The following is a 13,340-nucleotide window of genomic DNA, read 5'->3' as shown; positions in this document are numbered from 1 at the left end:
CAAGGTAAGCAGATTTTTTCAGCCTGTCCAGTGTTTACACCTTAGCTTCGCCACTGAAGAAAGTTGAAAAAAATATCTAAACGAAACTTGCTGTTTTTCACTGTAACAACTATTACTAATATTAACAGACTGTACCATATGATGAGTTAACATACTACATAGTAAAGATGAATTAGGTTACATACAGTATTATGGCAGCATAATACATTATGCATAAAATGTTTGTTTACCTAAGATTTCTTTTTACAATATGGAATAATGCATACAGTTCCTACTTCTGAGTGCAGAGGACTCTAATGGCTAATCCTGTCTTATCCTCTGATCTCTAAAAATAGGAATGTTATAATAATTCCTCAACTAGACATCATCCCTACATATACAGTAAGCCTCCAAATTGTAGTTGCCACTAGTGTTGTGTATTACAGACATTGTGTTTTGTTCAAGTTCGATATTCGCGGATGTTTGCTCTGCAGAAAGAGCCCTATCACGTTTATTCCATCATGTTATTCACTGTCCTCCACTCCCACTGCTTATTTATTTATTTTTTTTTATTTTAGTAGGTTATTTTACGACACTTTATCAACATCTTTGGTTATTTAGCCTCTGAATGAGATGAAGGTGATAATGCCGGTGAAATGAGTCCGGGGTCCAGCACCGAAAGTTACCCAGCATTTGCTCATTTTGGGTTGAGGGAAAACCCCGGAAAAAACCTCAACCAGGTAACTTGCCCCGACTGGGAATCGAACCCGGGCCATCTGGTTTCGCGGCCAGATGCGCTGACCGTTACTCCACAGGTGTGGACCCCACTGCTTAAGGATTGTAGCACAGATCTTGTGATTAGTTTTTCATATGAAATAGGCGAAGTTTGTAGTGTCTTGGTTGCCTCTGCCATATTCGAACATTGCAGGACACTAGTTGCCATCACTTTAGAATTCTTAGCAGAATTCCAAACTTTCTTAATTGACCATATCTGAGAATGGTAGAAAACAATCAGTTGTTTGCTTAACATACACAGAAGGATTTATTTTAACATTTTGACCACCTTGATAACAGCATGACGTGCATGGCGACGATCCCTAGCTGGTATTCATCTGGGGATGACATCTGGTATTGTCAGGGCTGAGGATGACCCATCTATCAGCATCAGAGTCACGAATGCCACTTAGGCCACCTGTTAGACTGGAATAATCATCACATAAGGCGCAGAATGATAAATTAATGGAGATAAGATGTAATGGGTATGTTAATTATTACAGCTGCTTCCAAAGCTATGCAGAGAATGAAAATGAATGTCCAGCTTGCCTTCCAAACAACAAGAAGATACTGGATATCATCAAATCTCAGGTAAATTGAAATCATATTTATTTTAGATTGTTACCTTCAAGCTTCAAATTTACTACCTGCTCCAGACGAATTTGAACATTTAATTACACTACCAACAAAATAAGTAATCAATGTGATAATAGATAGTAATAACTAGAGTCTCGTAAAAGTAGTTTTATTTTTTAAAGAGAATTCGTTTTAAAATGTCAATATTTTGTGTTATTGTCAATTTGACTGTGATATTTTAAAATAATCATATGCAAGTTTCATGATAGTGGTAGTAATTTATACTGTGAGAGTAAAATTAGATTTTATCCACAAGTGGAAAGTTTAGTGCCTGAGGTGAAGCCGAGGTTGATAATTTCCACGAGCACATAAAATCTGTTTACTTTCGTGTGTTATACAATATTTTAACCATTACTGGTATTTAAATTTTATTTTAAATTGTAGGCATTATCTTTGTAATGTGTTGTTTGTGAAGAAGTTATAAATGAATGAATGTTTTGATTTTATTGTTGCTTAATGTGTTGGTTGTCAAGGAAAGGGTGAATTAAAAACTTTTGTGCGAGATTGTGTGTATTTGCTTGCTTTCCGCACAAAACCAATACGCGGTAAGTGTGAAATACCACATTCAGTATTCCCAACGTAACACACACAACAATTTCCCTCTTCTTACCGCTTAAGCGCCATATTCATTTTACTGCTTTAGGCTTTTAACATATTATTTTTAGAGACGTTTAACATAGTGATAATTATAAATTGGAAACTTACCACTGCAATTTCACCTAAATTGCACTGTTAATTATTGTTTTTAAATATTTGCAAAAATTAAGTAAACCCTACAACACCACAAAAGTTACTGCATTTGTAATGCAAGTAACATTAAGGAAGCTGTGAAAAAATTAACAAGATTCCAGAGATGCCGATGTTATTACTGCAATATGTTATATAAATAATATTGTTAAAATATTAAAATGAAAAATAAATCATTACATAACCTTACCGTTTGTTTTAAGTTCGCATTTATAGACTGGAATACAGTAAACACAGAAATCATTTTATAGCAACAATGTTGAAGATAGATATATTTTCCAAAGTTGCCGTCATTGAACAGAAACCAAGATGGAGATTTCATTGCAACTAATTAGAAATTCCTCTTTCGGGTATGTAATAAACGATCTTCGCACAAAATAATGTACGATACACGAGCGGTATGTTTGTTTTCAAGTTCTTGGAAATTAAAAAAGCTCAACTACGTTTCGCTTTTTCAATCTTTTCCTCGAACATGAAAACGTCAACATACCGCTCTTGTAACGCATATTACTATTAACTCAACAAGTGAATTAAAATCTTTTAATTCACTTCTGTGAATAAAACCATTGTTTTAGTTGTAAGGGCGGTGGAATAAGGACGAGTTTAGATACCAATCATGGATAAAGAAATTGAACATGGTAAGAGTGGTATATGCAGTGTTTTCAGCATCCATTTTTAGTTTCTACATCTTTATACATTTTAATACACGGCTGCATTCATTTATCAAAATGGTAGAATAAAAGTGCCACAAAAAAAAAATGAAATTGTAAAAATATTAATTAAAAACAGATTCTTGCTATGATTTCGCAAATTAAACAAGTATCGCTGGAATTCCTTTAAAAACTTTAATTATGTTTTCTCCACGTTACTATACGAATTCGCGTTATTTAGCAATTCAAAAGTGCGTTTTTTTGAGTTAGAGGAAGTCAAAATTTTCAAAATGAGAACGATTTGTGTTACCATATCTCGCGAATTTCACGAATGTCTATTGTCATAACAAACGTCTTCTTGTATAAGTATGTTATATAATATTAAAAATTACCCCAAACATTATCTATATTTGTAGTGATTAAGGCACAGCATTCAAACAAGCATCTGAAACATGAACAAGAATGAGATATCCCACTTTGCAAGATTGTCAAACTGAAACTGAAACTCTAAAAAAATTCTGCTAGAATGTTCAGTGTAAAATCCTCTGGAAAAAACTAAAGAAATGACTTGATTCTTCTGAAGAAATTGACTTAAATTCATAAATTAGTTTTCTCTTAATCTATGTTTACCTTATCACGTGCAACAATACATTGTATATATGCCAATGACATAATTATAATGAAAAAAACACAACATAGTATATTCAATTCTTTAGCCTATGAGAACCAAGATGATTTAGTGGACGAATATTTGAAGAGTATGAGCCAAATAGGGGATTATTATGGTCCTATTAAGAAGGCATTATATCCTTAGAAAATTAATTTAGAAGATAGAAATCTGTGAGAGAACCCACAAATGTGAAATTTGTGAGCTAGAAGAAGAAACTGCTTGGCCTGCAAATCTTGGAATTTAATACATTAAGCTTCAGAAAGGGTCCATTCTTTGATATATTAAATTTTGTGCAGAATCACCTAAAGGGATTGTGAATAAACTTCTCCAACTGATGTATTTTTTAAAGACTGTTAAGTTACCATCGCCCTTTTGATGTTATAAATGTAGGAACAGCAGGGACAGGGTTTTTAGCTGTTGAACTGTTCATGCGTAATAGAGGGTTTCCTATGTACAATTACTAGCTATTCCATTTTGAATCTTGCGTACACTACTTTTAACACTTGAATATAATTAATTGATTAAGTAGTGGACTTACTCGTGTTAATTATGTAAGATTTGTCCGGCTTACAGCTGTTTCAGTGCTTCACGCACCATCTTCAGAGCCTGTTATGTGGGTGTGTTTGATTGTTGAAAGATGTTGAAGAGTGGAGTCAAATAGTGTGTGTGTGTGTGTGTGTGTGTGTGTGTGTGTGTGTGTACTGAAATTGATCTGTGTGTTGAGAATTTGATCGGGGTGTGTTTTAGTGTGTTTGTATATTTCGTATTGTTCTAGTGTGTTGAGTTTTTGGTTTTTTGGGTTGTATGTGTAGGATTTCCATGTCCATATTTATGTTATTGTATGTATGGTTAGCATTGGTTATGTGTTTGGCGTATGTAGATGTATTGTGTCCTCTGGTTATTGCTATTGCAGATCATTCCAAACACGCTACAAAGAATACATTAAAGCAATAACCAGAGGACACAATACATCTACATACGCCGAACACATAACCAATGCTAACCATACATACAATAACATAAATACGGACATGGAAATCCTACACATACAACCCAAGAACCAAAAACTCAACACACTAGAACAATACGAAATATACAAACACACTAAAACACATCCCGATCAAATTCTCAACACACAGATCAATTTCAGTACACACACACACACTATTTGACTCCACTCTTCAACACCTTTCAACAATCAAACACACCCACATAACAAGCAGAGAAGTTCGAGATGACGCCGTGATCTAGTAGGCTCTGAAGATGGTGCGTGAAGCACTGAAACAGCTGTAAGCCGGACAAATCTTACATAATTAACACGAGTAAGTCCACTAGTTAATTAATTATACCAGCTATTACTTCAGCATGGTAAAAATTCATAATTCTGTGAGAAGTGGGGAGTCTTTATACTGTCGAGTAATAGAGTTCACAAAAATATTAGTAAAACATATTTAGAGGCGTTGGCATCCATCAACTCATTATTTACATTTGGAAATACCATTATACTAACATATGTTTCTCCTTCGTGTATGTGGTTTAGATAACTTTTAATATAATGTTATATCACACACCTTGTCTTTGTGTTAATGTACAATATGGTACAGGTAAAATATTGTTACCAAGCAAGTTCATTCTTCTTTGCAGGAACAAAGTCGAGACTTACATGAAACATTCCATAGTCAGTTGGAGCGAGCTGAAGATGGCTTTTCATTGGTGGCAGATTATTTTGGCCGTGGAGTATTCAACAAGTTAACAGTTATCACTGATTCGCCAATGAAAGATAAACTGAATATAAGTAAGTAAATATATAATATCTGGACACCCCTGTTCTCTGTATTCAAGGTTAAGTAAACATTACTCAAGTGTGTCGCTACAAATAGGTTATTATTGATAAAACACAGTCGTTTGAATACCATTAGTATAGGTATCTGATAACCTATCAGTCCCTGGCTTATTACTTGAGCTCGAACAAAATACAAGCTTTTTTTTTTTTCAGTTGAGAACTGAAAGCTAAGGTGTATAGAAGTCATGAGCTGTTTGTTTTCTTTGTTTTTTCCAGTGTCTAGCAAACCTCCAGATGTGAACACATTAACATATGGTCCAGGAGCTGAGGCTCGTCTGAGACTGGGAGAGGGACAGATGTCCCGAACTGGTAAGTACAAACGATGTTTTCAGTTTCTTTCTTGCTAGATTTCTATTTTACTCATTACTAATTTGTTCAGTAAGTGTTATCACATTATCTGCATACTCCTTTCAAAATAACGAGCATTAAAAAATTATGGAATTGTTTTATGCTACATAGAGAGGTCTATAAATGTTAAGGTTATGAATCATGAAAGATAATATATCTAATTTGATAACAGATTTATCCTCCTTTCTTTCTTATCATTTAATAAGTTTTCAATATAAATTTACATTCAGCAACGTATCTAAAGCAATTAATTTTTACATTTTTTTTTTCTTTTTGTAGATACTGTATTGAATGTTAAAATGTTACATCATACAGAATTATTTGCTGTTGCTAGTACGTCATAAAATGTCAGTTGGGTCTTCATATTTTGCTTTTAAAAGTTCTTCATAATATGATGTCGCATTATATTGAAATTAATACATTGTATTTGGAAGAATTCATCCTTATAACAAAATATATCACAATCCGAGTAGCTAATTTAAATTACCGATTTGCCCATAGCATTTGGTTTATTACTATTATCTACATTATACTCTTGGACATTTTCCATGAAAGGCCATTAATTTAAATTTGTTGTTGGGTAATAAATTCTAAATTGCGTTTCGACGTTTTATGCTGAAATAATTGTGTGACCATTTGTGTATGTATATATACCGGTATATATTTTTTCTGAGCATTCTCGATAACCTACGAACTACTATATTTAAAGTCGATTTATATTATTTAAAATTTGTTTTCAACTGTCTCCGCTCTTCCTCTATGACAGTGTTGTAATTATATCGTGTGTTTATTTCAATACCTCCCACCTTGAATAATTTTAGATGTGCAGGGAACACGATTTTGAGGGAAAATGCGTCAATCTAGTTTTCGAAGTGAGAGTTAAAAACCACTGCTGACTGAATTTTCTGTTCCACCTTTTTACCCCCTCCCCCACTTTTGAATTTCAAATTACATTTACCTGTCTTCAGACATATAATTTTAAAAGTGATGATGAACCCTATGCGTCTACAATAACAACAAAAATCTCAATGACCTATGAATACTTTAACTATCGAAATTTAAAAGCTTAAAGTGTAGTTGTCTTTAAGCAATTGGCAGACTATCAGACTATATCTCTCAGATTTTTTTTTTTTTTTCAGAAAAAAAAAAAATGAGGGAAAATGAAGTAATGTACATTTTTATTTAAAATAAATCTTAGTAGTACTGTATTTTTTTTCTAGAAAGGGTTATTATAGTCTATACCATTTTACATAGTATGTAATAGGATGCTGGCACTAGCGGCATTAGGTACAGTTACTTGTGGGAGGGGGTATTTCTCCAACTTGGAAAATAGCCACTCTCTGATTTCAAAGAAGTGACGCCCAAGAACTTCCACATAATTGCAATATCTGTGCACCATTCACTGTCCTACTGTTCAAGTGGTCATTATGTATAATTCTATGCAAAAGTAAACCATGGGTGTTAAAAGAAAATGTGCAAATAATTTAGCAGTTTGGAAAAGAAGAAACCGTGCAACAGAATACGAGTCTAGTGTTACAACTGTGAGCGATTTAATAAAGAAACAAAGATAAAATTTATCAGTCTTCTTAATGTATCCAGCTGTTTGCTGACAACATAAAGTCCACTATAGTCCACTGTAGTCTATTCAGTTGTTGTTTTTCACGAGAAATGAGGGGTGAAAAAAAAGATAAAATTTATAAAGTATGTATGCTGACTACAAAATTTTTAATCTGTTTCGTGAAGATAGAGGGGGTAGAGGTGTTGTTACCATGATCCACAACTCCATGTAATTGAATTTAAACAACAATTTAAAGGCTAAATTGAATACATTAAGACAAAATTATTACTTTAAAATAACATTTCATTTTCACTTGTCAATGTATATAGACCTCCAGGCCTAAACCTAGTAATGGATGATATAGAACAATTGATCCCATCTGATCGCAAGTTTATAATAGTTGGTGACTTTAACAGTAAAGATAAAATTTATAAAGTATGTAAATCTACAACACGAAATCTCTCCTGTTCTATTTTTCCATGAACAATCATCACAAGGAGTTTCCTTGCCCTTAAAAATCAGTCGCTGACAACAGGACCTAAATTGGTAAACTTTTGATACACTACCTACATGTTAAAAGCAAAACTACGGAGAAAATTATGAAACTGTAAGTTAAGTATTGTGAACATAAGTTATGAAAATCTTTTACGGTCCTGATTATCTTTTTTTTTTTTCGATTAACTGTTCATTCTATCCCCTTCATTATCACGAATAGAGGTTCTACTAGGGTGACCAGATTCACATCGATAAAAAAGAGGACACAAAGCTTAAAAAACGAGGACATCGTTTGAAAAAAAAGGACAAAATATGTACTTAGATTTAGGTTTAGGCCTATATTATACTATACTTTAAATTATGCTAATATCTATTTTATTAAAAAATATTTACAGTACAGATTTAGGCTTATATCATATTAAAAGTATGTTAATATCTATTTTATTACAAAACTAGCTTAAATTATCCGGCGTTGCCCGGGCTTTAAATTTTGGTCTATTTCTAAATAAACTGTTTTATTAGACTTATCGGAGACCTCGGCAAGGGAACTATATAAAACCAAAATGAACCATATTTACTTGTTTTCTCCTCCCTAGTGACGAATATTAAAGAAAGTGCCACTAATATCCAAAGAAACTGACTAATCGAAATAATTCCATCTCACCTATGAATAGAGCTTTAACAACATTAAGACCTTATCCTACAGGGATATTTAAGATATTTAACATTGTGATTGATGATAATAATTATCGTACCACGGCATTATGCATTATTAAGTCTTTCTGCCCACAATATATTTAATTTCCTTCAAGGCCAAACTACAATCGGTAACGGATGGATTCTATCAAATACATGGATTTCAGGGTGTTTTGCAGTAACGGAGACTATACTCATCAGAATTCACTCTCCTGGAGAAGGCAATGTAGAACACTACTGCAACAGAAAATCATATTTTTCTATAAACAGCCAAGTCATTAGTGGCCATAACTTATTAATAAGAGACGGGTTAACAGTAACAGTAAAATAGGCTCTATATTATTATTGCAATATTATAATATTATCACAAATATTACTATAACTTATAATAATTGCTTGAAATCGAATGGCTATAATAGCAATACGTGGGATAAAAACATAATCTTCTTTCGTTTTTCCAGTTAATATTGGCACTCATATTACGTTTCGCATGAGCTTTTGACACAAATTTTTGTTAGTGCATAATTTTGGTGAGTCAATATTTCGCAATAATAGGTCTACTATGGCTATTCAATATTAAGTAAATTATGTGGTAGCAATCCTTGTAGTTTGAAAGAATTCTAGAATTCAATTGGATAAAACAGTCTGCTCACTACCTACAAAACTGCATCGAGGAATTCATAATACGGTCCTGGACTGCGTAAAGATACTTATTGCATGAATTATCTAGTTTCATGATGTGTAACAACAATGTAATTTAATTTGGTGTTAAAATTTCCAAGGCCTCGTGAAAGTCGATGTTGAATACAACAGACAATAATAAAGAACAACTGACTGTAGAAGATTTTGAATTTTAATATAATACATGAATATTTGATCTATTTATTTTTATTTTTTATATATTTAATTAATTTTTTATATATTTAATTAATTTAAGTTCCATTTGCACAATTTTAATGTAGCCTATGTAGCATATCGGTCAAAGCGTGTAGATTGGTATAGAAACAAAATATCTCTCTCTCCCTCCCCCCCTCTCTCTCTCCCTCTCCCCCTCCCCCTCTCTCTCCCTCCCTCCCCCTCCCTCCTCCTCCATGCCAAAAGTAACTTTTCAAATTAGCTGCCTATGACGTGATCATTCAAACTGTTTCCATAACTGGCCACTTCTGATTGCTTCATCCGAATGGTTACCATGGAGACAGCATGGAACCACTGAGTTGTCAGTTCCTTTCTAAAGGTACGGTCACACATCGCTGCGCAACTTTTGTACTGCAGCTGCAAAAGTTGTGTGTCGTGTTCACAAGTAAACCAAAAGTAGCGCACTGCACGCTACTTTTCGTGCTGCGCAACCCGAGTGCTGCAAAAGTTTCAACTAGAGGTTGCGAGTCTGTTCACACACTAGGCGCTACTTTTGCAGCTGCAGTCATGCTGCAGGTTTCCATTTCCGTGTTGACTTCTCAATATACATTTTGTGGTTATGTTCTCATTATTAAGAAACTCATGCGAAAGCTTCCTTATCTATTATTTGCTTTTCTGTCCTAACTAGTATTCAGAAATTGGCATTATTTTTACTATAAAGCTTTTAAAAACGTCTATATACTTAAATGATAACCAACAGCATATTCACGTAATCAATGTTGGCAACCCTCCTGTTTGAAACTATGCTACAGAAAATTAAAAAAAATGAATTATATCGTCAGCAATTATGCTCAGACTGTGTTGTGTATTTAATAACTGTTACAAATAATTTATTTTCATCACATCTAACATTAAAATATATCCAAACAATAAAAGTATCATTGGCACATTTGGGTGGCAACACTGGTTACAACCGCAGCAAAAGTTTCAACAAAACTGATATCAAAAATGCTGCGGCTGCAACCCTGAGAACCCTGTTCACACATCGCTACTTCTAAGCTGCACGCAGCATGGAAAAGTAGCAGGCAGCAGGTTCGGCAGCTGCTACTTTTCGAGTTGCACCGTTGTTCACATGTCGCAGTACGAGAGTTGCGCAGTTTTTTGTATTGCAGCGCTGCAAAAGTAGCGACGTGTGACCGTACCTTAATTCTGAAGAAAGTACATAAAGTACAATCTTGGATGTCGTGTAATTTAGGTAATGCCGCAGACATTACGTTATTATAAAACTTGAACTCTGATGCGTATTATTAACATTTTATACATTTTTCAGCAGTTGACGGTCGTGCAGGTCCAGGTGATCGAAGGAATCCCAATAATGTCAGCACCATCATCACTCCTGCAGAGGGTAGGATGAGGCTGGAGGAGAGTCGCCGTTCTGACCAGTATAGTTCTTCTCTTGAAGCCAACTTGACCCGCAATCTGACTGAATCCTCCCCTCGAAAGTCGCCATCACCAGCAAGAGGCTCCCCTGCCCGAGGTTCACCTGTTCCTGTTCGAAATATTCAGCCTCCTATCAACAAGACCTTAACTCCTCGCCACTCACCATCTGCTAGAACCACTCCCCCATCCAAGCCACGAACTGAGCATTCCAAGAATCCATTTGAGGAAGATGACTATGATGAAAGTAAAAATCCGTTTGCTGATGAAGAGAGTTTGAATCCATTTAGTGGAGATGATGATGAAGACGATTATGATAAGAACTTAAATCCATTTGCAACGTGATGTGTGGTTCCTTTTCTAGTCATTTGTAAATAAATACATTGTATTGTGGTGGCAATGATCAGGCACCATATCATTAACAGAGATTGTTTTTAAGATTCCCTGAATAACAACATTTTTTCCTATTAGCATTTGTATTACTACTTTATCTAGAGAAAGGGTGACAATAGCATACGTTTTCTACAGGGATGATTTCGATTCTCTGACAGCAAAATGCGTCTTGTGAAGTGTAGTTGTGCAGTATGGTCTCTTATGCGAATTTAGAATTATGGGCATAATAGACCCAGCAGAATAGACTATTCTTCGTAAGGTGAATATTAAAAATTGCACGATTTGCGAGGCACTGCAGCTATCTTTATTTATTTATAAAAATCACAAGGAACATTTTCCGAACCATTGGAGACAGTTTCTTCCACTCCACAATGAAAATACACAGATATCTCACGACAAAATCACTTTGAAATATCTAATTCTGTGTAAGTCAACATTGGTTATTAAAGTGATTCTGAAATTTTTTTTTTCTCATTATAAAATTATTACACACACGTGCTACAGAAGGCATATAATTTTTTCTAACCAGTTGTTTTCTACATCAGAGACCTAGGTTCAAATTCCGATTAGTTCAAATTGAATTTGTTGTGGATAAAGACTGTGTATAGGACAGGTTTTCCACGAAGTACTCTCAACATCCTACCAACATTCCACCACTTCTTCATTATTGTTATTCTTCATCATCATCATCATCATCATCATCATCATCATCATCATCATCATCATTAAAAAGTTTCTGAAGTAGATTCATTAATACATTAAATTTGTTAATGTACTAACGTACATTGTTTACTGAAATAAAAATAAGCTACTGTACATATTGAAACAACTATAGAGTCTCAAATTTTCGCGCTGTAGAAACAACTTTGTATCACAGTAAGACTTTATCACCATTCATTCAAGTGGTTATTTTTAATATTAAGTAAGTAGCTAGGAGTCTTACAGGCTATTTATACTAAGTCTGTACCTTCAAATAAACTTAAAATTTCACTGAGTTCAAATCAAATTGTTACATTACTCCTATGTTATACGTTATACCTTTTTTTTTATATAGAGCCCAGTGTGTGTTTTACATGTGGTAGTAAGTGACTGGTCAAATCTAAGTGTTGATGTTTAAACGAGGATATGTAAGCAGTAGTTACAAGATATGCTGAAGATGTCAGGTAGCATCTTACTGTATTGTGATCATGGTCTGTCTGTCTTAATGGTATTCAGAATATAAGCAAAGATTGCTCTGCATTATGGCAGACTACTTATGTATGGTTATTGTAATAACATAGGATTTTCGAACCGTAAACTTAGCTTTTGCAAACTATGTTTCCTACCATACCCACCACAATTTAATACTTTTTCCAGTGTCTTTAAATTAGATACAATTTTTCCACTTCACAACTCGAGCTCTCTACTACTTTTTTATCGAAAATAACTACCCATTTTCAAAAGGTTCAAAGCCATAGTGGGCCAAATGCCATTTATTAAAAATGGAGAATCAAGGGTTAAAGTTAAGTGAATACCACATTTTAATGAAGATTGAAATATCATTTAGTTTTAATGTGCATGCTTTATATTACTTGCTATATATATAAGGCCCGGATTTTTAGGTGCTAAAAATCGGGAAAATATGTGACTAAAAAGGAAAAAATATTTAATTATGTTTCAATTATTTTATGTGAATAAATCAATATGCAGTATTCACCAGTATAAATTATGCTGTCTTGCCAACTGCTGAAGAATTACAGTGCACAATGAGATTAATTCTCAAGTTGTCCATCACAAATGACTGACTATTATTGCAGAACACTGCGCCATACTGGGAAAAAGAGTGCCCTGGCCATTAAGATAAAAACACATTCTTTAGAGACATGTTTATGATTCGACACGAAAACAGAGGCAGTTGATGTTTATTGCTTCCTGAATCAGTGTTATGATAATTTACAAAGAATTCCTAAATGACACATCAGTGTTTATGTGTGTTAGTTACCGTACAATGTTTTAGTGGTGACAGAGCATACTGCATTTCCACAGGTCCACAGATAGGCAATTTCGAGAAACAATTGTCAGCTGTCACGTCTAAGCAACTGCACTGATGGTGATTAATCTGGAATGGGGCTTTTGTCGAAAATTATTTGATGAAAACTTAATTTGTACGTGTTTTTATGTGAATATTTGAAAATATATATTTATATAAAAAAAATCAAAATATGTGTTATGTGAAATAAAACTAAAAATATATACTCAGGTGACCTTGTACAGAACTTA

At 33.9% G+C, this 13,340-nt stretch overlaps 1 protein-coding gene across 2 annotated transcripts in view; it reads left to right on the top strand.

The window, feature by feature from the left end:
• Vps11 (vacuolar protein sorting 11) overlaps positions 1–12,142 on the top strand; it is a 47,456-nt gene extending 35,314 nt beyond the window's left edge. The window contains exons 18-21 of one of the 2 annotated variants that reach the window (XM_069849527.1): positions 1,257–1,344; positions 5,101–5,251; positions 5,516–5,608; positions 10,582–12,142. In XM_069849527.1, coding sequence (XP_069705628.1) covers positions 1,257–1,344; positions 5,101–5,251; positions 5,516–5,608; positions 10,582–11,033 — 784 coding nt within the window. In that variant the 3' untranslated portion in view covers positions 11,034–12,142. The remainder of the gene's footprint in view (positions 1–1,256; positions 1,345–5,100; positions 5,252–5,515; positions 5,609–10,581) is intronic. The other variant, XM_069849528.1, reaches the window with a different exon arrangement.
• The last annotated feature ends 1,198 nt before the right edge of the window (positions 12,143–13,340 follow it).

This window comes from Periplaneta americana, chromosome 16, assembly GCF_040183065.1.
Source record: "Periplaneta americana isolate PAMFEO1 chromosome 16, P.americana_PAMFEO1_priV1, whole genome shotgun sequence".
NCBI lineage: Eukaryota > Metazoa > Arthropoda > Insecta > Blattodea > Blattidae > Periplaneta > Periplaneta americana.
Note: the sequence above shows the minus strand (reverse complement) of the source record. Positions and strands in the feature narration are given on the sequence as shown.